The sequence below is a fragment of the Leishmania donovani genome, chromosome 1, assembly GCF_000227135.1.
Source record: "Leishmania donovani BPK282A1 complete genome, chromosome 1".
Taxonomy (NCBI): Eukaryota; Euglenozoa; class Kinetoplastea; order Trypanosomatida; family Trypanosomatidae; genus Leishmania; species Leishmania donovani.
Window position 1 is genome coordinate 140,447 of NC_018228.1, and position 25,236 is coordinate 165,682.

A 25,236-nucleotide genomic window follows, 5' to 3' on the forward strand; every position below is an offset into this window, starting at 1 on the left:
GGGGGGGGGAGGGGGCCTGTGAAAGGGTTATTGAGGGCTGGCGTAGAGTCGGCGTTGGCGTGATGGGATGACCTCACGCCTCACGGGTGCGCAACGGGCACCCAGCGAAGACAAGATTTATGAGCTTATCCATCCGTATACTAACCAACACATGTTTCTACGTGTATATGTACTCTATGAGGGGAGGGTGGAGGGTGGAAAGAGAGAGAGACAAGGGCCGGAGCGGTGATGTACAGTGCCTCAGCCCCCTTCACCCTCCTCTTCTTTTTATCCGAGGCCAGCTGCCTCTCTCCTTTCCTCTGTTGCGGACCTCTGTGTGTGTGTGTGTGTGTTTCTATCTTCTCTCGGACCGCTTATGCGGTGTTCATCGACTTTCTTGCGTTATCGCTGGCGTTCCGCCAGCGCCCACATTTTTTTTTGTTCTAAAACCTCCTCCGGTGATGCGCGCACGTGCGTGCGTGGGCATTGCCGTCCTGCTTTCCTGCATAAAGTGTGTGTGTGTGTGTTTGTGTGCGTGGCAGCCCTCGCGCCCCTCCTCTGCCCATCATAGACTACGCAGAGGAGGGGTGCTACGCTCTCTCTCTTTTTGTCTAAGTTTTGGCTTTCCGCTGTTTTCTGGCCGCCCCGCCGCCCCTTTATTGTGATGCACATCATGCAGCTGTGGCTGTGGTGGTGGTGACGGTGACGGTGGCGGTGGCGAGCGCCAATCACGGCAGCGGTGTGATGCGCACGAGACATTCTTCATGCCTTTTCGCGCTGTCTCTTTCGGCGGCACGCGCCTCGCCGATCTCTCGTCGGACTTTGCGTTGTTGTTGTTAGCGCACAGATCAGCCACTGTCCGTGTTGTGGTGGCGCCTCCATGGGGCCTGCGCAAGCCGTCCCGCTCGCCCGCCTGCTTGCTTTTCGGTAGATCATGGTGTTGCTTAGTAAGCACAACCCTTTCCGCGCCCGTGTACATATATATATGGGGGAGGGGGGGTCGGGCGGGCATGATTGGTGAGGCCCTCTGCACGCATACCTGTGCCTGATGCGGCCTGCCTGCTTGCCTGCTCTCTCTCTCTCTCAGGCGCGCGCCCGCTTTTTTCTTTTCGGTGCGGCTGTCGTAATGAGGCGGGTGGGGCGCCGCTCAGGTGCGTTTTTGGCGGCTGGTCGTGGCAGCCGCGGGCAGTAGCTAACGCGCTGAGGCACGCAAAACCCGCGCGACGCCGTCCATCCATCCACCACACGAAACTGAAGCAAAGGCGCTCAAAATCGAACGGGTGAAGGGGGAGAAGGGCGCAGACAGCCAGGCGCCAGTGGGCGCTGCAGGGCAATGATGGAGAAGCAGAGGAGAGCGGTGGAGGTGACGCGACAGGAAGGAGGGAAAGGAAGGGGCACACAACACGCCTCCGCTCGGCGTCGCTGCACCACGCCCTGGCGCTCCGCTCGACTCGCCGCGCCCCTCCCCCACCCCTCTCCTCCCGCGCCAGTGCATCGCCTCGACAAGAGAGGAGGGGGAGGGGGGGGGGGCGGGACATCGTTGGACAACGGAGGCAAAAATGAAGCATGCGCGGCGTTCATTGGCAAGGGGTGTCGTGCGGAGGCTGACGGATGCTGGCCCGTGTGCGCGTGTCTCGTGGTGGCAGTGGCAAGCGTGATTGCTGCTGAGCGGAAGGGGTGGCAAAATGCGCCTTCCCCCCCCCCCGGGTGAGCCGCGGCACGTGATGGCGGACCACGTAGGGACCTGTGAGCCTCCTCGATGGTGCTGCCACAAGTGCGTTGGTGGCGCATACGTGGCCCAGACAAGCTGCACAGCACCACCTCCTGCTTCGACAGCAAGCACCCTCCTCTCGAGCCACAGACGCACATGCGTGCTTGACGGGTGCTCTGCCCTCCTCTGTTGCCGTTGCTGCGGTTCATCGCGTTCGGGTATTCATCTCTCTCCGCCTGCGCCTGCCTTCCCACCTCCACTCCTACCCTCAGCACATGATAACGCTTGGATTGCCCATTCGGGCAACACCGAAGCCCCTTCCCTCCCCCCCCCACGCCACACAACGATATCCGTATCGCGTATACTGAGCATCATTGCTGCCACAACCGCCATCACCGTCACGACGGCGCCTGCTCTCCGTTGCCTCGCGCCCGCTTCCCAAAAAGCCAGTCCGCTGCACCTCTCACATCAGCGATCACCGCTGTCGCTCGCGCACCTGCGTTGAGCTGATTCTCATGCTCCCTCTTCTGCTGCCATGCTTGGGGAGGGGGAGGTCACGGGCGTTGGCCGCTGAACATCGTCGCCGTCATGGTCTACGTGAAGTAAGCTGCTTGTCCTCCGAGCACACGTAGCGAGCATAGACCCATTCAACAGCTGAAGGGCCGAAGGGCGTCACGCACACGTACGGCTCGATGAGCACGGTCGGCTGCGCATCGTCAGCCGCATCAAGTCGCTGGCGAAGAACGCCCTAGGTGAGTACATCCCGATGGAGAACCTGGAGTCCCTGTACGCGCAGGTGAGCCTGTGCGTGCCGAACGGCGTGTGCGTCGTTGTCCACGCTGCCAAGTACTACGTCTGTGCCATCGCGTGCACGACGGAGAGCAAGGCGATGGTGTTCGCGCGGCAGCACGACATCCAGTGTGAGTGGCCGCCATGCCAAAAGTGGTATGCGGCGCGTCGGGTGATCACTGGACGACGGAGGAGCGAGATCGTCTACGACGGCTAAACAAGCGAAGGGAAGGGTGCTGCTCACCGTGTGGTTGTACGGCATGCGAAGCAGAACAGACCGAGAGAGAACAAGGGCGGTGGGGGGTATGGGGAGGGGAAAGAGGGGGCTGACGGCGATGTGGGCCGGCACGACGAGGCTCATTATGATCCGTGGCGATGTCTCCGCCGGCCCCCGCCCCGCTCGAAGACCACACCACACTGCGGCAACGACCTCATGTCCTTCTTCCTCCCTCCCCCCCCCACCTCTCTTTGTTGTTTGCAGCCGCAGAAGCCAGCTGGGAGCGGCCAAGGTGAAGGGGTCGGCGTTGGCTCGCGTGCGGCGGTCTTACAGGAAGCTCTACCGAAAGCAGCAGCCGCAGTCGCGGTTGTTAGCTGTGGTGACTGTCCCCCTCCTCCACCCCCTACCTGGGCACTTCCTGTTGCTCGTCCATTCCACCAGGAATGGACGGCGGATGTGAGCGCCTTCGCCTGGACACACATACACACAGAGCGAGCGCGGCGTCATCAGCCGCGCTCTCTCCGTCTCCATCCAAGGAGTCGGGATGCGCGTGCATGGGCCGATATGCCACCGCATACTTCATCACGTCCTCGTCCCTCTGGCCATCATCGCTTGGCCGTGACTCACATGCTCTCTTCCCCGCCCCCCCTCCTCCATCCCTCCCTCTCTCTCCTCGTCCGTTACACGCATCAAACATGCGCGCGCACGACGCTGCTGCACAACACAGAAAGCAGCAACACCCCTCCCCCTCATCCTTCCTCCCTCCCTCCATCGCCTCAAAAACCAAACGCAGAACACGCACGCCGATACACCCCGCGTGAGTCGCTGAAGCGTCATCCTCCCCCTCCCCCTCCAACCACTCGCTCCCTCACGAGCGATCGACGTCGATACGCCCACACACGATCAACCCCTTACTCGCGGCGATGGGCGCGTGCGTGGTCTCTGTGATGGCGAAGCGCAACGCGGCGCAGGTGATGCCCGACCCGCGCGCCGAGGAGCTCGAGCGCCGGCGTGCCGAGTGCGGCGGCAACTTCGTGCAGCGCGTGCCCGGCACGGAGAGCGAGCACGCCTCGGCCATCTACCGCATCGCCGGAGTGACAGCGGAGCAGCACGAAGCCATCCTCGCGGCGGCCGCGGCGAAGCCCACCTTTTACACAACGCTGATGCGCCACTGCGCGGAGCGCACGGACCAGCGCGTGCTTGGCTACCGTCCCGTGAAGTGCGTCACAAAGGAACCAGCGCCGTCGACGTCACGCGGCAGCACGAGCGAACCGGCGAAGAAGGAGCGGCTCATGAGCATCACGCACTTCGACGAGGTGGTGTACGTCACCTACTCGGAAATGGAGGAGCGCATCTTCCACTTCGGCGCCGGCCTGGCCGCCCTCGGCGTCACCGCCAACGGAAACGTTTCAATCTACCTCGACACGTGCGTCGAGTGGCTGATCGGCATCTACGGCATCTGGTCCTGCAGCGCCGTCGCCGCCACCGTCTACGCAAACCTCGGCGAGGCGGCCCTGGCGCACGCGTTGCACGAGACGGAGAGCCAGGCGATTCTGTGCGGGTCGGCGAATGTGGCGAATGTGCTGAAGCTGATGAAGAACGGGGTCATGCCGCAGGTGCCGATCATCTACGTCGGCACCCTGCCGGCTTCGCTCGACACGCACGGCGTGCAGGTGGTGAGCTTCAAGCAAGTGGAGATGATCGGCGCGGCGCACCTCGAGGGTGGCGCGGCGAAGGGCACGGGGCCGTTGAACGACGACGACCTGGCATTGATCATGTACACGAGCGGCACGACCGGTGACCCGAAGGGCGTCATGCACACGCACCGCACGTTGGCTGCTGGCCTGCACACCCTCGAGCCGCGCGTGGTCGACCTGCTCGGCCAGCCGCACTCCGACGACGTGTACCTCTCCTACCTGCCCATGGCGCACATCATGGAGTTCACCATCACAAACCTATTCATCTTCCGCGGCGCCTTTATCGGCTTCGGCACGCCGCGCACGCTGACGGACACCACGGCGCGGCCGCACGGCGACCTGCTTACGTTCAACCCGTCCATGCTCGCTGGCGTGCCGCGCATCTTCGACACGCTCAAGAAGGCCGTCGAGGCGAAGCTGCCGCCGGTGGGCACGCTCAAGCGACAGGTGTTCGACCACGCCTACCAGAGCCGGCTGGCGGCGCTGAAGAAGGGCAAGGACACGCCGTACTGGAACGAGAAGGTGTTCGCGGCGCCGCGTGCCGTGCTCGGCAACCGCCTACGGATCATGCTCAGCGGCGGCGGCCCGCTGTCCGCCGCGACGCATGAATTTGTGAACGTCGTCTTTGGCCGCGTGGTGATTGGCTACGGGCTCACGGAGACTATCTGCGTCGGGGCGATTCAGATCCCCGGCGACACGGAGACGAACGTGACGGGCTTGATGGAGCCCGGCCAGGAGATCAAGCTGCTCGACATTGACGAGTACAAGCACACGGACACGCCCGAGCCGCGCGGCGAGATGCTGTCTCGCGGGCCGTACCTGTTCAAGGGCTACTACAAGCAGCCGGAGCTGACGCGCGAGGTGCTGGACGAGGATGGCTGGTTCCACACCGGCGACGTTGGCAGCTTTACCGCTGACGGCAAGATGCGCATAGTGGGGCGCGTCAAGGCGCTGGCGAAGAACTGCCTGGGCGAGTACATCGCGCTGGAGGCGCTGGAGGCGGTCTACTCTGGCAACGAACTGCTGCAGCCGAACGGCGTGTGCGTCCTCGTGCACCCAGACAAGCCGTACATCACAGCTCTTGCGCTGACGGACGAGGCGCGTGCAACGAGCTTCGCGGCGAAGCACGGTATCGAGGGCACGTACCCGGCCCTGCTGAAGGACCAGCGCTTCCAGCAGGCGGCCGCGATTTCGATGGCCGACACGGCACGCGCCTCGAACCGCGCGTCCTTCGAGTGCGTGAAGCGGGTGCGCGTCATCGACGACGAGTGGACTCCGGAGAACGAAATCTTGACGGCTGCCCAGAAGCTGAAGCGCCGCGTCATCGATGCGCAGTACGCACAGACGATCGCAGAGCTCTTCACGGATGATTAGCTGCGTCGACGTGTTTGTTTGTCTGTCTGTCTGTGTGTCTGTGTGTGTGTGTGTGTGTGTGCCTCAGGGACTAAGTGTGACGGAGACGAAGAGAGGGAGAACCGATAACGCGAGCACAACACGCCATCCAGCGGTGCAACGGGCCGCCGTGTCCGTGGTGCATCCGATCCGCCGAGTTCCGCAGTGTTACATGCGGGGGTAGTGTCTCTCTCGGTTCTCGTTCTCTCTGCCCCCCCCCCCAGCCGCCCTCCTCCCACCCGCAACACATACATACACCGCGGACCTCTTTCTTTTCCTTATTGACCCCCCCCCATGCCCTTGACGCGGTTGCATGCAGGCATGTATATAATATGTATATATGTATACATAATAATATAAATCACATGGTCGTATCCCTCGTACGCACATGTACACATATGTATATATATATATATATATAGATGGGGGTATATGCGCTCTATATGCAATATATATGTATGTGTGTGCGTACGAGGGATAGAGAACGATATATTTACTATTATCTTCCACTAGGTTTTGGCTGTCGCTTGTCAGTGCAGGAGGAGCCGTGAATGAAACACGTTTTGCACCACGGCTGTCTCTCTGTCTCGCACACACGCACACAAACTCTCTCTCGATCTCTTCACTAGCTTGTTCGTTTATTTTTTTTTTGTTTTTTTTGGGGGGGGGGTTCTTCACAGTTACGCGCTCCTGTGTGCGTGTGATCACTCTCACACACCGATCGTGTATTCTGTGGTGTCTTTACTATGAAACGACTGCTGATGTTGTGTGGATGCGTTGTAGCCGGGGGTATATCCCTCGCTCTCGCTTTCTCTTTTTCGTTGTTGTTCTACCTTTCTGTGTCATGTATGTATGCACGTGTTTCCCCTTAGCCTCTGAGCACGTCTCCCTTGTTGCTGTTTTGTTGTTGTGCTCGATGACGCCTGTGCGTTGGTGTGCATCTGTCAGCTGTCCCCTTCCGTTGCGGCTGCTGCTGGTATATCGCCTTCGCACTTGGCGTCCCGGCCTTTTCTCGTTTCTCTTTTTTTTTTAGTTGCGCTCGTGACGCCCCTCCCCCCCCCTCCCCCACCCCACACTGCTCGACTCTTCTTCTTTGTCCATCGGCACACGCACACGCACACACACGTGGATGCGTTCTCCGTGCCGGTTGCGTGCGCGCGCACCTCTGCGCACACACGCAACTGAAGAGAGAAGGTGGGGAAGAGAGAGAGTGGCGTGAAGTACAAGAGAGCATTATAAAGACCCACACACACGCGCGCGCACATCAGACATCAGAATAGATGAAGCAAATTCACAAGCAGCGGCGTTCGCGAGCGCGAACCTGTCGCCCTGCCCTCCCTTCCAGCTGTTCCTGCGCTCGCCTTCCTTCCTTCGTTTTCCTTCTTCTTGTGCACCCATGGAAGGCCTGGCCAGCATCAGTGTCAGCGTCGTCACGCCAGCACTGTCTCCTCGGTGCGTGTGTCTTCTCATCTCTGCCCGGCCACCCCCTCCATGGCGCCGTTGCCTATTCCGCTCCTGTCCTCGTTGAGCACGCAGATCCAGGACAAGTCTTCGTGGTGCGCCTCAGAATGGCACGATGGCTTGTCGTAAAAGGAGAGAGGAAGAAAGAGAGAGAGACACGACCAGCGCCACCGCCCACCCCACCCCCGGTGGTTCACCCCGTTGCGCCTCCGAATCCCCACGGGGTGGTGAGGCGAGAAGTCAGGGGTCGGGCACGCGCTGCAGGCCCTTGTACGGACTGGGCAAGTGGCCGCCATCGGTGAAAACGCGTCATGCTCGTCTCCTGAGGGCCCAGGGACAGGGCCGCGATGTGCGCGTTCTCGTGATCCAGCAGCCCACCCCCTCCTTGCCTGCATGGCCTCTGGCGTCTATCCTGTCCTCTGCTCGCACAGCGTGGCAGCTGCAACGCACACGCACGCCCCTCTCGCTCCCTGCACCCTCTCTCTCCCCCCTCTCTTTCTGCAGACGATGCGCCAGCTCAACGGAACGAGTGTTTTAGGCTCATCGCTTCACCAGTCACCACCCCGACAGAGACCGCCACCGTTGTCAAGCGTGTTGGGTGCACCGAGTCCGGCAGCAGGCGAGTTCAGACGCCGCCTTACACTACGTGAGAGGTGAAGGGCGGACTAGGCAGCAGAGGCACTAGCGGGCCGAAGAAGATCCTGGCAGGCCCTCTCCGCGCCGAGGGGCAGCACCAGCCGCGAGAACCCTCAAAGAGCTCTGAAGGCAGGGCTGCCCGTCGAGTGGTCCGGTGATCGGCCGTACAAGAGACGATAGTGAGCTGCTCACAGGGGTGGAAGCTTGCCACGCGGGAAGACGACACGCCACAGAGCTGCCTTTTCTTCTGCTCGAGTGCATATGCCAACGTCGCTGTGTTTCACGTGCATGCGGGCTGGCAGCTTCTCCGCTTGATGGGCCTGATCGTTTGCATACGATGCGCACGGCGAGCGTGCACTCAGCCGACACACACCGCCTCCAGAACCTTTCAGGCTTAGACGTGGAAAGAGTAATCCTTCGTTGGCAGGCTTAGGGAGGTCTCTCACACTCCCACGCAGCTGTGCCGGGCCGCGGCCCTCGGGCTGGAGCGCGCGGAGGTGCTGCCTGTGGGGGGGGGGAAGGGGAGGGGGCTCGAGGCCGCAGCCCCCCTAGCGAAGAAATAAATATGTCGAGCGCGAGCGAGTCGCGAGACGACGCACGAGCAGCAGCAGGTCACACACGTTTTTTTTTTTCGTTCTTCAGTCCTCCACGCGTAGCCGGGAGATCAGCGAATTGTGTTCTGCGCATGCCTCTTCTCTGCCGTGCAGCATGCGGTCACTGCCACTGCACCTTCCTCCTCCCTCTCCTCCACCTCACCGTTACTCGGCGGCTCCTCGATGAGCGCGTCAGTCGTCATCTGCGCAGGCACGTAGACACGCTTGCGAGGATGAACTTGTTTGCATCGTCGTCTGTGCGCGTGCCTGTGTGCCGTGCCGTGAGCCATGTTGGTTACGCCTCTTTCGTGGCGTTGCTCTCTCCCTATGTCGTTCGGGCATTCTATGCTGGAGCAAGGATCGATTTCCCCTCCCCCTCTTCCCCTCCCCCTCCCCCCTCGTGCTCTCCTCCCTCCAAACGGACGCGCGCACACACATACACACACCTACACCCGCGCCTCCGTCTACCTTTCGTCGTACGTGTGTGTCTGTGACTGTGTGTACATGTGTGAGCGCTGCACACCACAACACGTGCAGCCATCCAATCAAGCACAGCTACCCACACACACACATGCACACACACACACACATGCAACGAAAAAAAAATTTCATTCCTGTAGTCATCACCGCACGCGCGCACCTCCTCCCTCCCTCCTTCCCTCCCTCCCCGAGTACACGTCGCTGTCTGCCTCCATTTTCTTTCACACAGCTCAGGATCCTGTACTGGTCTCATCTTCACCAGTCCCCAGCAGGCCGCTCGCTGATCGCGTGCACTGCTGCTGTCCTGCTCGCTGCCGTTGCCTCCACCTCGTGCAGCGTGTCTACCTTGTTCGGACCCCTTCTCTCGTCGGTGTGTTCTCGCGTGTTGATCCAACGCCTGGTGCGTGCACGTGAGTGTGTGTACACAATCACCGTTCTTCGATGGGTGCACTGCTCGTGACACTGCTGCAGTGCCGCAACAACCAGTCTCTCTACCCGAACCTCAGCGCTACACAGCACAACCAGTATGTTTCGTGTCGGCAGCCGTGCTCGGTGCCGCTGCTGCCCGATGCGCGCGCCTACGGCCGGCAATCACACCAGCATAGCTCGCTCATGACCTCGACCACCGCCACGGTGCCGACGGACGCGGTGGGCGATGAGGCCACTTCTGGGCCACCGGTGGCGAGGCGCGTGCAGCCCACTAACGCAGGCACCCCGTCCTCAACATCCTTCGCTGGTGTTGTGAGTGATATGCGAGGAGCTGAAAAGCAACTCTTCAACCTTTCCAAGGTCTGCGAGGAGGGAGGCGTCACGGGTGTCACCACGGCTGATGCCGACGGCGATGCGGCAGCCGCGATCTCGCGTCTGCTCCTTGCACGCCTGCTTGCCACCAAGTCAACGCCGACGCCGCCCTCGACCGATTCGTTGCATCCGCAGCTGCAGAACCGTGCGGCACAGAAGCCGGCAGTGGACAACGCTCTCTGCACCAACACCCTCCCCACAGTCCCACCGCTGTCATCGGCATGGATGGCGAGCTCCCCCTCGGCCACACCGCCGACGCAGCCTCAAAACTGCCCCTCCCTGCCCTCCACAACGGTTTTCATGCCCAGTGCCACGGCCGCCGCCCCTCTGGCACCGACCGCTCCGTCGAAGGGGCAGTGCAGCAACGGCACGGAGTCGCCCCTCGCCATGCTGTTGCCGGTGGCCTCGATGCCGACGCTCGCAGCGGCCGGTGGGCTGACGCTCACATCGCAGGATGCGCCTGTTGCGAAGGACGGCGACACCGTGAAGAGGATGGCCTTGCCAGGTGACAACGCTGCCGCCGCGAGGCCGGACGAAGCGAACGACGCAGGCTGCAGCGTCGACATCGATGACGACGAGCTTGGCCCGATGGACTGTGCAGACGCCTTCCAATACTTCTTCGACGAGGACGAAGGGGCATACCGGGACGTAGAGAGCGCCGTCTACGCGGCGCCGCAGATGGCGCATGTGCCAATGCCCGTGTTGCGCGACCACTACCAAAACCTGCGTACGGCTCTGTACACGGAGAAGTCGTCAGCGGCGCTGACCGCACCGTCGGTGCCACCGCTTCTAGGTGGCAGCGTCGCGCCCACCATCCCGAGCATCTTTCTGCTAGGCGCCTCCGCGAACGTCCGCGGCGGGGGCGTGGCGATGAAGATGGCCGCGTGGTCACCGACGCAGCCGCCACCGCAACAGCAAGCCTTGAAAGCACTCTGTTGCCCTCAACAAACTCCGCTGAGCCTCCATGATGCGCTGCGCGCGAGCATAACACGCGCGCTGCTGGAGACGGGAGAAGGCCTCGACGGCGATGCGCACGACGCCGCGGCGGCGGCGGATACCCCGTCAGGGCTGCAGCCCGGTGCCGGGCGCTTCGTTTCACTGGTGGAGGAGATGGCGGCCGCGTGCCGCCGCATCAGCGCCGCGCCGTACGTCTGCTGGCGCAGCGTTGATCGCGTGACGGCGCTGCCGCCGGAAAACCCGCTGTGGCGGCGGCTCCACAACGGCGGCGGCAGCCGGGTGGACAACGCGCGCGGCGAGGCCGAGGACGACACGTCGTGCCCGCCAGTGAGCGATGCGCCGCGCAAGCGCCGCTCACACCCCTCCGCTCTCCCAGACGGTGATGGCGGCAGCGGCACCGAAGCTCATCCACCCTCGTCGCAGCAGCAGTCCGAGTCGCTGTCGCTCTACTACCTTGGCCCGCAACAGTACATGACCGCGGCTGTATGGTGGTCGCGCGTGGAGGCGTTCGGCTTCGGTCTTCGCAGCACGGGCCTGCGCCCTGGTGACCTGATCGGCATCGTGGAAGACACGCGATGGGAGTGGCTCGTCACGTGCTACGCGGCTTGGAGCGTTGGGCTCGTTGTCGTCGTCTTCGACAGCTCGGCGCGGACCATGGCACGGGTCGCCATGGACACCGCCCCCGATATGAAGGCAGTCGTGTGTAGCCCCACTGTGCATCGCGATTTGCGCCGGCACTACGACGCCGCCGCAGCAGCGGCTCGAAGCGCTCGCGCGCCAGCCCCCGTCACACCCACGACAGCATACGATATGACGGACTGCCACGGCGGTGAGGAGGGCAACGACCAACGCCCGCATAGCGCATGCGCGAGCGGTGAGGCAGCGGCCGCGACACGGACGGGCCAACGTGGCAAGCACGACAGTGCCGAGGCGACCGCGACGTCCGAGCGCGCTGCAGCGAAGCCGCGAACGAAACAGCCTGCACCCTCACCCATGTTTATCGTCATCCGCTCCGCCGGGCCTCCGCGCGGAGGCCGCAGCGACGGCGGTGACGGCCACGCGTCAGCCGCCGCGGCACCGCGGTCTTGGTGGTCGCGCACGAGCATGCGCGAGCGGCAACCGTCGCACCAGGCGCACGACGTGACGGCGGAGGGGCACGATGAAGCAGTGGACGAAGAAGGTGAGGACGAAGAAGAGGAGGCACTCTGGTGGAGCGACGTGCTCATGCATGGCGAGACGAAACTCAAGGCGTGGCGTCAGCGCAAGTTGCGAGAGCGACGGCTGCAGCATCAGCAGCAGGCCCGTCTACGCCACCTGAAGCCGCAGCAGCGCGGCGCACGCGCCGCCGGCGCCAGCGTTGGTGGGAATGCGGTCGCGTCCTCGCCGCCGTCCAGCGCCTCCCTCCGTCGTCCTCGTTTATGTGGCGGGATCGGCACGGATGACCTGCGCGGCGCCGCGTTCGCGGCGGCAGCCTCGCAGGACGGGAGTGCCGCGTCCGTGGCCACCAGCGCCTGGCCCGGCCCCACCGAGGCCGTCAGTGACAGCGGTACAGCAACAGCGTGCGCGACGTCCTGCGCGGCGAACACGACGCCCACTATGCTGGTCGGTGTCGCCGCCGCCACGAGGGATGGCAAGAGCGGCGGCAGCGCAAGGTTCGCCGCCAACGATGCAGCAAGGCGCGCGTCGGTGCCGCTGCGTGAAAGGAATGCACTAACAGCGTCGCCTCTGCGTGGGAGCGGCGTTCGCTCTCCAGGCGCGCTGCCAGCGGCATCGGCTCTGGCAGGCAGCGCCCCAACGATCGCCGCGCCGCTGATGATGATCGATGACGGCCTGCCGCAGCTGCCACTGGCACCTCTCCAGCCAGACGACCTCGCCTTTATCCTCTACACGGAAGGCGATCCCAAAGGCGTCCTCCTCACGCATGGCGCCGTCAAGGCATCCGTGGCTGCGTACCACGAATACCTTAACTCAACCGACGTCGACGGCGACGACGGGCTGCGTCGCGTGGCTGGAGGAGGCGACACGCTTACCAGCACTGCGATCACCAGTAAAAACAGCTTCAGCACCGCAGAGAGCGCCGGACGCGGTGGGCAGGGCAGCAGTCGCATAGCCCGCTACACGACGGCCTGCATGCCCGCGCTGCGCTCCCGTACAGCGCCAGTGGGGCGGCCGTCGTACATGGCGTACCTCCCTCTGCACGACGTCTGCGAGTTTGTGGCGGAGACAGCATCGCTCCTGCGTGGCCTCCTCGTGTGCTACGGCACGCGCCGCACCCTCTTCGACACGTGGGCACGTCCGCACGGCGACCTCACCGAGTACAAGCCCACCATCTTTCCCGCTCTGCCGGCGACACTGGCGCGCCTGCGCCGCACCGTTGAGTCGATGGTGTCCACGGGGTATCGCCAGCTGCTGTTTGAAGCCGCCTACGAGGCGCGGCGGCAGGCGATGCGGCGCGGGTTGCAAACACCGTTCCTGCTCTCCACCATCTTCGCTCCCTCGCGCAAGCTGCTCGGTGGCCGCTGCCGGCTCGTGCTCATCCGTGGCGGGCCTGGCGCCGCCGCACTGCACCCACGGGACCAAGAGTACGTCGAGGTCGTGTGCGGGGCGTCCCTCGTCCAGTCGTACGGTGTCGCGGAGGCTGCTGGCTGCGGACTGCAACAGGCGTACTGCGCGACGCAGCTCGACTCGATTGGCGGCCCGCTGGGGCCGGTGCACGTCAAGATGCGCGACGTCTTCGCCACCGGCGCCGCCTTTGTTGGGAGCGCCGCCACCGCAGCGGCAGCCTCGAGCGGTGGATGCAGCCCTGTTTGGAGCGGCTGGACCCATCAGTCAGAGCGGCCAACGGGTGAGCTGCTGCTGCGCGGCCCCACCGTCATGGCCGGATACTACCGGCAACCGGAGAGGACGGCGGCGGTGCTGGAGAAGAGCGGCTGGCTGCACACCGAGGAAGTCGTAGAGCGCTGCCCGGATGGCTCTTTCCGTCGCATCGCCTCCCTGCGCCCGCACCACGCCACGACGAGCAACGGTCACTGCATCGCCCTCGAGCCACTCGAGGCGCTCTACGCGCAGCACCCGCTCTGCCTGGAGGGCGGGGTCTGCGTGCTGGTGCATCCGTATCGGCGGTACGTCTGCGCCCTCGTCCTTACTGATGAGCGCCGCCTGCGCGACTTTCTTCAGACAACCGCCGCGGCTGCGGCGGCACTGCCGTCGCCGCACTCTCAACCGAGTTCGCCCACCTCGCCGCTGCCGTCGTCGCCCTCACCGCAACGGCTGCTGAACTGGGCTGCGTTCGCCGGTGAGGGCTGGCCACAGTGCCTGGGCGATCCGGCGCTGAACCAGGCCGCTGCCGCCTCGCTCGCGGCGTGGGCGACGCAGCACGGCGAGGCCGCCCCGCACGAGCGCGTGCGGCACGTCCGCGTCCTGTACGACGTGTGGGACGTGGCTCATCACACACGCACCGCGACGGGGCGGTTGTTCCGTCCTGCGATCCACTATCGCTACAGAGGCGTCATCCAGGAGCTCTTCGCGGACGAGGACTGACGGGCAGCCCCGCACGGCGGGAGAGCGGTTGGGGGCGACTGCATAGCATGTGTGCGGTTCCCGCCCTCACGCACACAGCGCTGCTGCTGCTGCTGTTGTTGCCCTGTCCCACCCACCCACCCCCCCCCCTCACGCATCCATGTCTGCGTGTCCTTTCCATATGTTGCTCATGTGTTGTGGGGCCCTCTCTTCGGCCCTCTACCCGCGCGCCAGACAGCGGAGCTTGCCAAGCGCATGCGCAGCGGGCAGGGTGTTGTGTCGATATACACCTTATCTACAACGTTGTTGTGACGGGCACACGAACCATCACGCCGCGCGAGAAGCACACGAGAGCGATGCAGCGTCCCTTTCCCTGGACGTGTGCAAGGCGCATGGACAGCGTAGCGCACACGGATGGAGGTGAACGCATCACCACCACGCTCGCCGCTGCGTGTATCCGTGCGGCGCCTATCGAGCGTGTGCGTATGTGCGTTGCCGTCTGACGCGAAACTCGTCAGCAGTGCGCAACGGCGACACCTTCCTCTCCCCTCCCTCACGCCCACGGTACAGCACCTGAGCGCTCTCTCTCCCTCTCTGACTCGTCGCCGTTCTGCCCCTCCTCCCCACGCCTCTACCGGCGCATCGATGCGCACGTGCGCGTCTTCGCGGATGTACGTCTTTTATGTCTGTTAACCGCCCTACACACCCACCCACATACATACACACTCGCACGCAATCTTCTCCCTCGCCGTCTACGCTGCATCGCATGTGATGGCCATACGAACCACGCCGCCGACACATCCCCACATCATCGTGCTGCTCACCGAAGGGGTCCACAAAATCAGGTGCGCACGCCCATCGCTCACCCTTCGCCCTCCTTCGTCACCATCCAGGGGCACACACGTGCGCGAGTCCCTTGCGTTCTCCCCACACGAGAGAGAGAGGGGTGGCTTGTGTGTGTGCGTGTGTGTGTACGTGCATTGCGGCTGCTACTGCCGCGGACCTGCACATCCGACCGCCACCATGACGTCGCGCGTCCAGCTCGACTTCTTCGTGCCGCCGCCGGAGCGGCGACAGTGCGTACGCGAACGACTGGCGCAGAAGCGCGCGCCGATGTTCGAGTGGCGGCACGACTTCGCGGAGTCCGACTTCGACGCGGCCACAGGGGAGCGCCGCCCGCTGCGACGCATCTTCAACCCCGTGGCGAAGGAGCACCCGGCTTCCGCGCGCCGTACCCACGCCGCGGCCACCACAGTGTCTTCAGCACGGCCAGCGACAGCCCCTGTGTGGAAGGCTGCGGCGAGCGGCAGCGCTGATCGGCGCAACGCGTGGAAGCAGTCCGGCTTCACGTTCGTCGAGAACTACTTCCGCAAGAGCGCGCACTTGCCGGTGTCGCAGTCGCGCCCCCACACCTCCGCCTCTGCGTGTGGCTTGCTCCGCAGCGCGCGCCGAGGCGGGATGTACGTGCCCTACCTGCACGACACGATTCTCTTCTGTGAGCCTCTGCCGCGTTCCATGGAGTCGCGTCGTGGTCGCCCTGGTGGCGGCGACGGCGCTGCCGCAGCAGCCGACCAGTTGCCGCCGGTCCAACGGACGCCCTCCACGGCAAGGGTGGTGCTGGCCGTCACGTGCAACGCCGCCGAGTCGCGCGCGAGGGAGTTGCAGGCGTCGGTTGATGCGAAGAGGGCAGAGCTGCTGGGCTTCTCGAAGCCGTCGACGTCGTCGCAGAAAGCGCAGCAGCAGCAGCAGCAGCAGCCGGCGACCTACCTATACGCCGCTGGCGTCGAGAGCTACACCTGCGATGACGACGACAAAACGTCGAGGGCCGCCGCGACGATCGCCAGCACCACCGGCGGCGTCGACTACGTCAACACAGCGGCGACCGCGCAAGGAGAAACGTGCTGCGACGTCGTGGGGCCCTCCATCGCGGCCAAGCAGCGCGCGTTGGCGATGGCCGAGGGCGTGTACACAGACCTCATCCTTAATCGAGGAAAAGCTTGGTCAGCAACCGCGACGGCGGCTGCCACGAAGACGGAGCTGCCGACGTGCGAGTTGGCCTACAGCCTGAGGCCGTCCTACGTGCAGTCGCGTCTTCGCCGAACAGCAGGGCGGCGCAGCAGCGGCAGCCAGAATCTCGGCACCGCCGGCATCGTCTCAGACCGCTGCTCCGCATCGTTGGACGAGGGGATGAGTGGCACCACGCAGCACACCACGGCGGCGACATCGCCCATGGCGGCGTGCGCGTCAGCGCCGCACATCCGCGGTCACCGCGGCAATGGTGTATCGGGACCACCATCGGAGCGCGCCATCACGCGGTCCCCTGGTAACGACAGCATCGCCGGTGCAATGCCGCTAGCGGCGACGGAGGTGGCGCTCGCGGACACAATCACCTTTTTGCGGCGCAGCGGCAGCACTGCGTACCACAGCAGCACGACAGCGGTACCGCCGCCAGCCCTCTCGCCGATGGAACTCAGGCACGACCTCGAGGGCACGGGGAAGACACGCAGCCCTGACGGCGCCCGTGGCCTAGCCACATCCAAGACATCTCCTACTGCAGCCGCGGCCGGCGCGCGAGCCGGGCACCGCCAGGGCCTTCAGTCGACCTCTTCACCGTTGCCGAGCCACGGAAACGCGCAGCTGCAGTCCGACTCGAACCCCTTGCTGCACCTACTCTACCGGACAAGCAACAGCACCGACTCGCCGACGTACCTGCGCACCTACGGCGATGCCGGCGGCAGCACTGTCGCTGGTGGCAGCAACTACGGCAGCGGCGAAGGGGGTCAGCGCCATCGTCGAGATGGGCGCGACGCCAGAGACAGCCCTCACCAAAGCCCCCTCAGGCCGAGAGGGGGCGGGGACGTGAGCAACGATGCGCAACAAGATCACCGCCGCTGCCAGCGGCCCTTCACAGCGTACCGTCTGCCGACGGAGTCGAAGGAGACGCGGGTGTACGCGGTGCGGTTGCGTGGCTTGTGCAACGCGGACGCGTCGCTTCTCAAGCGCGCCGAGCCGCCGCGGCGCGGGATACCGGTGATGCTGCCACCGGACTGGCAGCCGGACTGCTGAGTCCGTATGTATATGTGTGTACGTGTTGTCGTTGTTGCTTTTCTCGCTCACCGTCTCGCCCCTCCCCCTGCGCTCACGCACGCCTTGCTCGGCGTTTGTGGTGGTGGTCTGCTGCTCCCACCGCGGATGCTACTGGTGTTGCCGGCAACCTCGTGCTCGCAGAGAGACGGCGGCAGCGAGCGTCTTGCTGCGGTTCTTGCACGCGGATGCGCGTTCTTGAACGACGTCTTTGCTCTTCTTTTTCACTCTTCGCACAGTTCAGCGCACGTTCCTGTCTGCCTCTCTATCCCCTCGCGTGTGGTGTGTGTGTGTGTGTGTGTGTGTGTGTGTGTGTGTGTGTGTGTGGTCGTTCATGATGCCCTTTCATTTTTTTTTCGGCTGGCTCCTTCTCTTCGCTTGGCGTGTGATGTATCATAGCCCTTCCCTCCCCTCCTCTTTCCCCTCCCCGGACGTCCTCCTATGCCAAGACGAGCACAGGAAGTGGTTCCTCCCCTCTCCTCCCCCTCTCTCTCTCTCTCTCGCACGTACGCGTGTGCGCTGTTTGGTGTGTCTCGGCGTCTGTTTTATGTCTGCGCATCTGTGTCTCTTCTGTGGTGAGCCATCTCCGTGAAGCGCGTATGCGGGCAAGGGGGAGGGAGAGCCGGTGTTTGCGTGCTCTCCCTCATGTGGTGCGTCCTTCACGCGCGCGCGCGGAGGCGGCTCATACCCCACTCCCACCCACGCCTCGTGACATCTGTGCACGCGCACTGGCACAGACACGGGCAAGATGTTCGACATTGCCTTCCCTCCCCCTTCTTACTCCGTCGTCTCCCTTGATGTACTCGTTGTCTGTCACTTTCCTTCGCACGTGCAGTGGGGTGGTGGTAGCAGCGACTGCATAGGGGAATGCGAAAGACGGCTTAGCAGTGCAGACGTCTGTCCTGTGTGTATGTGGTATATGGGGTGGCACCGTCATCCGGAGCAGCCTCATGTAGTCGTGTGTTCACCATCGCCATCATTATCATCATCGCTTCGGCGCAGTCGCCGTGATGTGTCTCTCAGCAGTCGAGACAACGACATCGTCTGTCTTCCTGCCTCGTCATCTTCCACGTCAGCGTCCGTTGCCTGCGCGCACTCATATGCAGGCATGTGCAACGCCTCCCTCGGGGGGGGGGGGGGCAGCAGGCCATGGGTTGTCGAGACGGCGTGGCTTCCCTCCCTCCTCCCTTATTCATCGGCGTGCGCACACGTCACCGCCTTCTTGTTCGCCTCTCCTGTGCGCATCCTTCTCACGTCCGTGATGCGCCACGGGCCGCACCCTTTTACTATTCACTCGCTGTGACCCCTCTGCTCTCTCTCGCGCCTCCCCTCCCCCCCCCGCTGCGCCGGCATCCGTCTTGCTGCACACACACACACACACATACAGACAAGCGCAGGTCTCAACCCTGCAAGTCCTTCAGCTGGCTCGTGTCTGTTCAGTAAGATAGCGAATACACTCGGGGGGCACCGCCAACCATGGCGAAGACCAAACGCAGCCATGCACCGCGGCAGCCGCATCACAGCGCTGACCCCGCCGCAGAGGAGGCCCCGACGCCGTCCTTCATCGTCTACCCCGTCCCCAGTATCGCGGATGCGTCTTTTCTGCAGATTATCTTCTGCAACACGGTGAGGCGGAGCCTCTTCCTCGGCTTCGGCCGAGCCCGTTTTGCCGTGGCGGAGCTCACGAGCGCGGCGGTGGCCGCGGAGGTGGAGACGATAATCCACAAGGCGGCCGCCGCTGTCGCGGGTCCGGAAGACGGCGCTGCTGCGTCTCAAGAGGCGAGCGGTCTCGCAGCTGACGCGGCTGCACGGCACGGTGCTCTTGAACACCTTGCCGACGACGATGCCTTCGAGCACATGACGCTGGCGGACCTCTTCGCGCCACCACCCGGGTCATCCTCTCAAGGCTCTGCGTCCGCGCCGCGGCAGGAGCGCCAGCCGAGCAGCGGCGGCGCTGCGGCGGGCGGAGAGTCGCTCGACTTCAGCCATATTCCATATCTCGTATGGCGTGACAGGCCTGTTCACGTTGTGGTGAGCGGGGTGCGGGTGGCAGACTTCTACGGCAGTGGTGGCGCCGTGCCGGAACACCACGTGAAGCGCACCACCGACGCGGGGGAGCCGCGCAGCAGCACCAAACCGAAAAGGCCAAGCACCGGCAAGCGCACTCGCGACGACGCCGACTCGACGGCCGCACTGTCGTCGTCGCCGGCAGCGAGCCAGCGGGCAGTGGCGGAGGAACGTGCGCAGGGCAGCGGGGCGGTGGATGCCGCCGCGACGACGGCGGCATCCACCGCGCCCAAGTCGCGCTTCCCAAAGGACCGCTGCCAGAAGTGCGGTAGCGCCGACCACTTCACGCGTCACTGTGACGGCAGCAACGGCGCCAGTGTCGCTGCGGTGGTCAGCCCTTCCGTTGCCGTGGGTGTGGATAAGCAGCCACGGCACGAGGCTCTCGCTGCTGAGGTGGCTGCGCCGACGCCGCGGCCGGCAAAGGCGAAGCCTCTCGTGCAGCGCACCTCGAAGGATCAGTGCAAGTACTGCGGCTCCGAGGCGCACCTCTCGCGTCACTGCCCGAGTAAGAGCTAAGAATCGACAGAGGGTTGCGCAGCTGTTGCCGTCCCATATGCGGTGAGGATCAGCGATGCAGACGTGTTGATGCGGCGCTGCAGCCGCTCCACGAGACGGCAGCCGCCCTCGCTTGCATCGTCTTTGCGTCACGTCTCCCCCACCATCCTCTCCTCGCAAGCTCCCTCCCCCTCTGGAAGGAGTGGATGAAGACCACAGTGCGCCTGCTCGGTGCGCCCCGTGCAAGCCGTCCGCACACGCATCGCTCTCATGCGGTCGAGGAGCTTGCCACTGGAAGGAGGGCGGGTCTTGCGCAGCATCCGACAGGCGCACGCGGGGCCCGCAGGCGACGGCCGGAGGAAGGCGCGAGATCGTGTCCGCTGCTGAGTACCTCTCACTCTCAGGTGTTTGTGGGTTGGTGGGTGGGACGGACATCCCCACACACCCGACACCTCTCTCTCCTTGACGGGGCCCTCTGCGCGCACGACGGCTGCGATCGCCTCCTAACAACAGTGATGCGCCGATAACGCGCGTCCACGTTAAAAGAAAACGAAATCAAGAGAAGCCGTGGAAGCGATGCAAGAGTGGGATGCGTCTTACCAGCCCTACCCCCCTTCCCCACCCCACCACCACCAATCTTGCCGAGCCTTGCCCACACGCAACGCAACCTCCGTCGTGAGGGTGGCTCAGGGGCCGGTGAGTGGAGAGAGGGAGACGAAGACGAAGTCCTCGACGAGGCCGATGCTGGGGAAAGTCTGCATGCGTGCACAGCTGCGCACGTGTGTGTGTGTGTGTGGGTGGGTGTGTGTGCGGATCTGCATGAGGCTCTGTGCCGATCGCCTGGCGCACTGTATATCTGTCTATACAACAACAGCAGCACCGCGCATATCGCTCTCTGCCTCCTGATCCATCCCCTCCACCAACCCTCTCTCTCTCTCTCTCGTTCGCCGCCTCCCTCGCTCGCAAGCCAGAGCACGATCGTTGTTTTGGGTATGTGGTGCCCCTCCGCCATCCCACCCGCTCCTAACACCTCGCACTGTGCAGCGTAGACGCAAAGGCGAACTTGCTCGCTTTCTCGGTGGCGAGCTCGCTGCAGAATGCCACCGCCACCGCCACTGCCATCCTCCGCCTCGTCCTCCGCCCAACCGCGGTCGTCTACCCGCAAGCCAGCATGCAAGCCGCTCAGCATCGATGATGTCACCATTGACTTCTCCGCCGTCGCGGCGAGCAGCGGCGGGGCCACGGCCTCCACGTCCGCTGCGTCTGGAGCAATCCCCAGTCTCCTCGATATTATGGCAATGCAGCAGCAGGAGCACGATGGGGACGGGGGTGCCCAGCATCGCGGCGGTGGCCGCCGTTACCAGGGCGTGTCGGACGTTCGCGCCTTCGACCCAGGCCTGCAGGGCGTCATGCAGCGGTACACCAGCAGAGTCGCCAACGCAGCGGGCTCCGTTGGCGGCGGCCCGGCCCGACGCAGAAAGATCGTCTTCGGTGCGCAGCAGCAGCAGCAGCAGCAGCACGCATCTGCAGAGGAGCCAGCGCCGCAGACTCCCTCGACGGCACACTCCGTCGAACCTGTACCGCCGTCGTCCCTCGAGGCCTCTCAAGCAGCGCTTGACTTCCTCGTAAAGGCGCAGCAGCAGCAGCAGCAGCAGACCTCCGCGGCGGCGTTGCAGCAACGCCGCGACGCCTACCTGGCACAGCTACGCTCTTTTTGCCAGCGCGGACGCGGCGCGGACGGCCACTGCGCCGGCAGCGCGCATGCCGAGGCGCCGGCCACGGCGTTCCCTGACGGCGGCAATGCGCAGACCAACTCGCTTCTGCGGCAAATCTTCGCGGACGGCGTCCCCGACATTGAGCCGTGGGACCGCTGGACCTCGACGATGCCGCGCTACGGCAGCGCCAGCAACAGCGGCGGCGGCGCACACCTCGTCGTGTCGCCGCTGACGGCCACAGTGGCACAGATCCGGGCGGCGCAGCTGGATCTGGTGCATCACCCCGTGATTCCGGACACGCACTACACGCAGCACTACGAGTACCGTGACTTAGAGCACCCCGTTATCCAGAAGGAGTACAAGCCGAAAGAGCAGCTGCGTGCCGAGCGGCGGGAGCGACTCAAAGAAAAGCAGGCGAAGGCGCAGCAGAAGGCAGCGGCAGCCTCCGATGCAGGGGCGTTGCACGATACCACCAGTAGCAGCCGTGGTCCGACGGCGCTCGCCTCGTCGGCAGCGAGTCGCCTCCTGCACGACCGACTCTCCACGAAGAACCTTGCCCTGAACCTCTTCGGCTCCAGTGTGCTGAACCCGCTGGCGACAGACACGAAGGTGCTGGAGCAGTACGAGCTGCGCAACTTGGAGCACCAGCGGCGCAACCACGACCGTCACGTTGCCGCACTGCCGGATCAAATCCTGAAGCGCGCGCGCGATCAGCGGCGCCACGCCACGGAGGCACCGCTGCTGCGCGCCTACCGCGTCTTCCCGATCTTCTCCGCGGCCCACCTCGGCAAGCTGCGCAACTTCGCGAACGATAACTTGCTGCGCGGCTTCGTGTTGTACGTTGGCGACTGCGACGCGGTGATCGTCTTGGCCGGCGGCGAGGTGGCGGCGCGGCATCTGGATCGATGGATCATGCACAAGATGGCCTGGGAGCACCCCGACACGCGCGCCGTGCGGCTCTGCAGTGTGCCGCTGATGGACGCAGGGAGCTTCTCCTTTCACCTGAAGAAGGCGCAAGGGCAGCCGCACAAGAGGACCAAGACGGCGGCCGGCAAGCGCGACGGCAGACTGGACGACGTGGACGGCGATGACGCGGCAGAGCCGGTCTTCATCAACATGGTGCCCACCGTCGAGGAGGCGGAGGCGTTCCTGCGTCGGCTTCCCGCGCCGTCGAGCCCGTGGTCGGATTTGTGTGGAGTGTGGCGCGCTGCCTTCTTGCATGACGGACTTCAGCCCGCTACCCGAGGACATCACTAAAGAGGCAAGCCGCGGGCGGTGAGATGGCGTCGCTGGTGGTGGTGGTGGTGGTGGTGGTTCAAGCATGCACACATACACAGCTGGCAGTCTGACCTCTCTCACAACGGATGCGACTTTCAGCAGCAGCAGCAGCAGCAGCGACAGCCCCTGTCAACCAACCACGCAAGCCGCCATCTTTTCCTTTAGGATGCGATCACGCCTACTTAACCCCACCCCCTCTCTCTCTGAAACCTGTGGTGCATGGCTACCAAGGCCCTCCCCATCCCTGTCCCGTCTGCGCCCGATCCTCCACCTAGGACCCACGGAGCTACCGCCGTGGTCAGTAGGTGGGCCAGGGGGAATCGCAAGCACGAGCGCGCGTCGCCATCGCAGCTTTTCGCCCACCCCCGTCTCAGCAAGCGAACGCACGCGTGGAGATAAGCCACGTATGTGCAGCCCGACGCGCTCATGGATGCGCTGCCACCGTCACCCTTCTCCCGTCCTCGCCCTCTCCGTGCACCTCGCTCTCAGCTTCGCTATCGCCCTTCTTCTTTTTCTTGGTGTGGCTCCAAGCACAGTGACACACACGCACGCGCGCACACAACAGGAACGTAGCGCCTTGGAGACTGATACGAAAAATGGCGGCCGCCACCTTCTCGATGGAGGGGTCCAAGTACGAGATGAGCACCTTCTTGGGTCGCGCCCGGTACTGGAGCGAGGCGATCAACCCTATGCTGCTCCTCGAAAACGAGAGGACGCTTCAGAAGCACCAGATGCTGCTCGATCGGTGGAAGGATGGGCAGGCCGGCAACGTGCCAAGCGCCGACCTCTGGCGCGCGCGCACGGCCGTTGAGAGCTGCATCCACCCGACCACGCAGGAGGTCATCCCCCCTGCCTGCCGCATGTCAATGTTCCTGCCCATCAACTACTTCGTTGTCCCATTCATGATGCTGCCGTCGACGGTCATGAGCGTGGGCCGCACGGTGGCGATCCAGTGGTTCAACCAGAGCTACAACAGTGCCGTCAACTACGCCAACCGCTCGTCCGACAAGCAGCCAGTTTCGGAGATCCTGAAGGCGTACACGGCGGCGGTCGTCGTGGCGTGCGGCGGCAGCCTGCTGGCTACCATGTGGCTGAAGCGCATCCCGAGCGGCACGGCCACCTCGACGCTGATCCGCGCGACGGTGCCTTTCCTCGCCGTCAGCTGCGCCGCAACAGTGAACTTGGCGAGCATGCGCAAGAACGAGTGGCTCAGCAGCGGGCAGGGTATCCGCGTCGTCGACGACGATGGCGTCACGCGCGGCACGAGCACCGCGGCTGGGTGGGACAGTCTGAAGAAGTGCAGCGTCGCGCGCGTCATATGGAATCTGCCGTGCATGATGCTGCCGGCGCTGAGCACGATGCCGCTCATGCGCATCAGCCCCTTCGCCAGGCGCCACTCAGCGCTCACCGAGTGTCTGCTGCAATTGTTCGGCCTCACGCTCGGCGTGCCGCTGGCGCTGGCCGCGTATGACCTTCATCAGACCATCCCAGCCTCGAAGCTGGAGCCGCGGTTCCACAACCTCAAGCGACGCGACGGCTCACCTGTGCAGACACTCAAGTACTACAAGGGGCTGTAGACGCCACTGTGTGCGTGTGTGGTGGGGGGGGGGGATAACGTCGGAAAGGGGGCGATGTAGCGACATGGAAGTCGCACGCGCACCGTCAACGAGGTCGCAGCCCAGCGAGAGTCCTGGGCTTTTGAGCAGCTTGGGTGTCCACCCCTCTGCCTGTGTACGTGTCTCTTGTGTCTGTTGTGTACGTATATGCATGTGTGTGTGTGTGTGTGTGTTAGCTCTGGCGGCTCGCCTCGTCTGCCGCACACTCGTGGCCATCCTCCTACTCCTCCTTTGAGGTCTCCCCCACCCCGGGGGTGATGAAGACGCAACGGCGCCGGAGCAGGGGTCATGAAGAAGCGGGCGGGGCGGCGCGCGCCGCTCTTATCCGCCGTATCCCTCGGCATGGATCGATCGCCTAAGTGTCGCATCAGCCGCGTCACCATCGCCCTCTCTCTCTCTTTTCTTCCCTCCGCCCTTCTCCTGCTCGCTATGCGATGAGCAGCTACGCGCATTAGCATCCGTATCGACTCCAGCCGCCTGCGCACGGTTATCAGTGCCCACACCACGAACACCACCACCACCACCATTCCTTTACTTCCTTCCTTCCTTCCTTCCTTCCACGCGCACATACAGAAAAGCGCGCACACGTCTATACATGCGTGTGTGTGTGTGTGTGTGTGTGTGAACGCGCGCAAGCATCGGCCCCTTCTTCTCGGATCCCTGTGACGCCGTCATGAGCAGTGCCTCGAAGTCGGCGGGAGCCGCTCTGTCCTGGTCTTCTTCTTCGCCGGCGCCGTCTGCTGCTCCCA

At 64.1% G+C, this 25,236-nt stretch overlaps 7 protein-coding genes across 7 annotated transcripts; all 7 read left to right on the plus strand.

Annotated features, from left to right (window-relative positions):
- Positions 1-2,456: 2,456 nt before the first annotated feature.
- On the plus strand, positions 2,457-2,696 carry LDBPK_010530 (fatty acyl CoA synthetase 2, putative; the record flags this gene model as incomplete). The annotated part of the gene is made up of 1 exon (XM_003857818.1): positions 2,457-2,696. One exon carries the CDS (start codon positions 2,457-2,459, stop codon positions 2,694-2,696), a length of 240 nt encoding a protein of 79 aa, XP_003857866.1.
- A 923-nt stretch (positions 2,697-3,619) lies between these two features.
- On the plus strand, positions 3,620-5,767 carry LDBPK_010540 (long chain fatty acid CoA ligase, putative; the record flags this gene model as incomplete). The annotated part of the gene is made up of 1 exon (XM_003857819.1): positions 3,620-5,767. One exon carries the CDS (start codon positions 3,620-3,622, stop codon positions 5,765-5,767), a length of 2,148 nt encoding a protein of 715 aa, XP_003857867.1.
- Positions 5,768-9,396: 3,629 nt separating this feature from the next.
- Positions 9,397-14,253, plus strand: LDBPK_010550 (long chain fatty acid CoA ligase, putative; the record flags this gene model as incomplete). The annotated part of the gene is made up of 1 exon (XM_003857820.1): positions 9,397-14,253. The coding sequence occupies one exon, from the start codon at positions 9,397-9,399 to the stop codon at positions 14,251-14,253; it is 4,857 nt and encodes a 1,618-aa protein (XP_003857868.1).
- A 1,002-nt stretch (positions 14,254-15,255) lies between these two features.
- On the plus strand, positions 15,256-17,298 carry LDBPK_010560 (hypothetical protein, conserved; the record flags this gene model as incomplete). The annotated part of the gene is made up of 1 exon (XM_003857821.1): positions 15,256-17,298. One exon carries the CDS (start codon positions 15,256-15,258, stop codon positions 17,296-17,298), a length of 2,043 nt encoding a protein of 680 aa, XP_003857869.1.
- A 1,494-nt stretch (positions 17,299-18,792) lies between these two features.
- On the plus strand, positions 18,793-19,656 carry LDBPK_010570 (hypothetical protein, conserved; the record flags this gene model as incomplete). The annotated part of the gene is made up of 1 exon (XM_003857822.1): positions 18,793-19,656. A coding segment is annotated over one exon (864 nt), but the record flags the coding sequence as incomplete, so codon positions are not given.
- Positions 19,657-20,975: 1,319 nt separating this feature from the next.
- Positions 20,976-22,850, plus strand: LDBPK_010580 (hypothetical protein, conserved; the record flags this gene model as incomplete). Its single annotated transcript, XM_003857823.1, has 1 exon — positions 20,976-22,850. The coding sequence occupies one exon, from the start codon at positions 20,976-20,978 to the stop codon at positions 22,848-22,850; it is 1,875 nt and encodes a 624-aa protein (XP_003857871.1).
- Positions 22,851-23,467: 617 nt separating this feature from the next.
- On the plus strand, positions 23,468-24,448 carry LDBPK_010590 (tricarboxylate carrier, putative; the record flags this gene model as incomplete). Its single annotated transcript, XM_003857824.1, has 1 exon — positions 23,468-24,448. One exon carries the CDS (start codon positions 23,468-23,470, stop codon positions 24,446-24,448), a length of 981 nt encoding a protein of 326 aa, XP_003857872.1.
- Between the last annotated feature and the right edge of the window lie 788 nt (positions 24,449-25,236).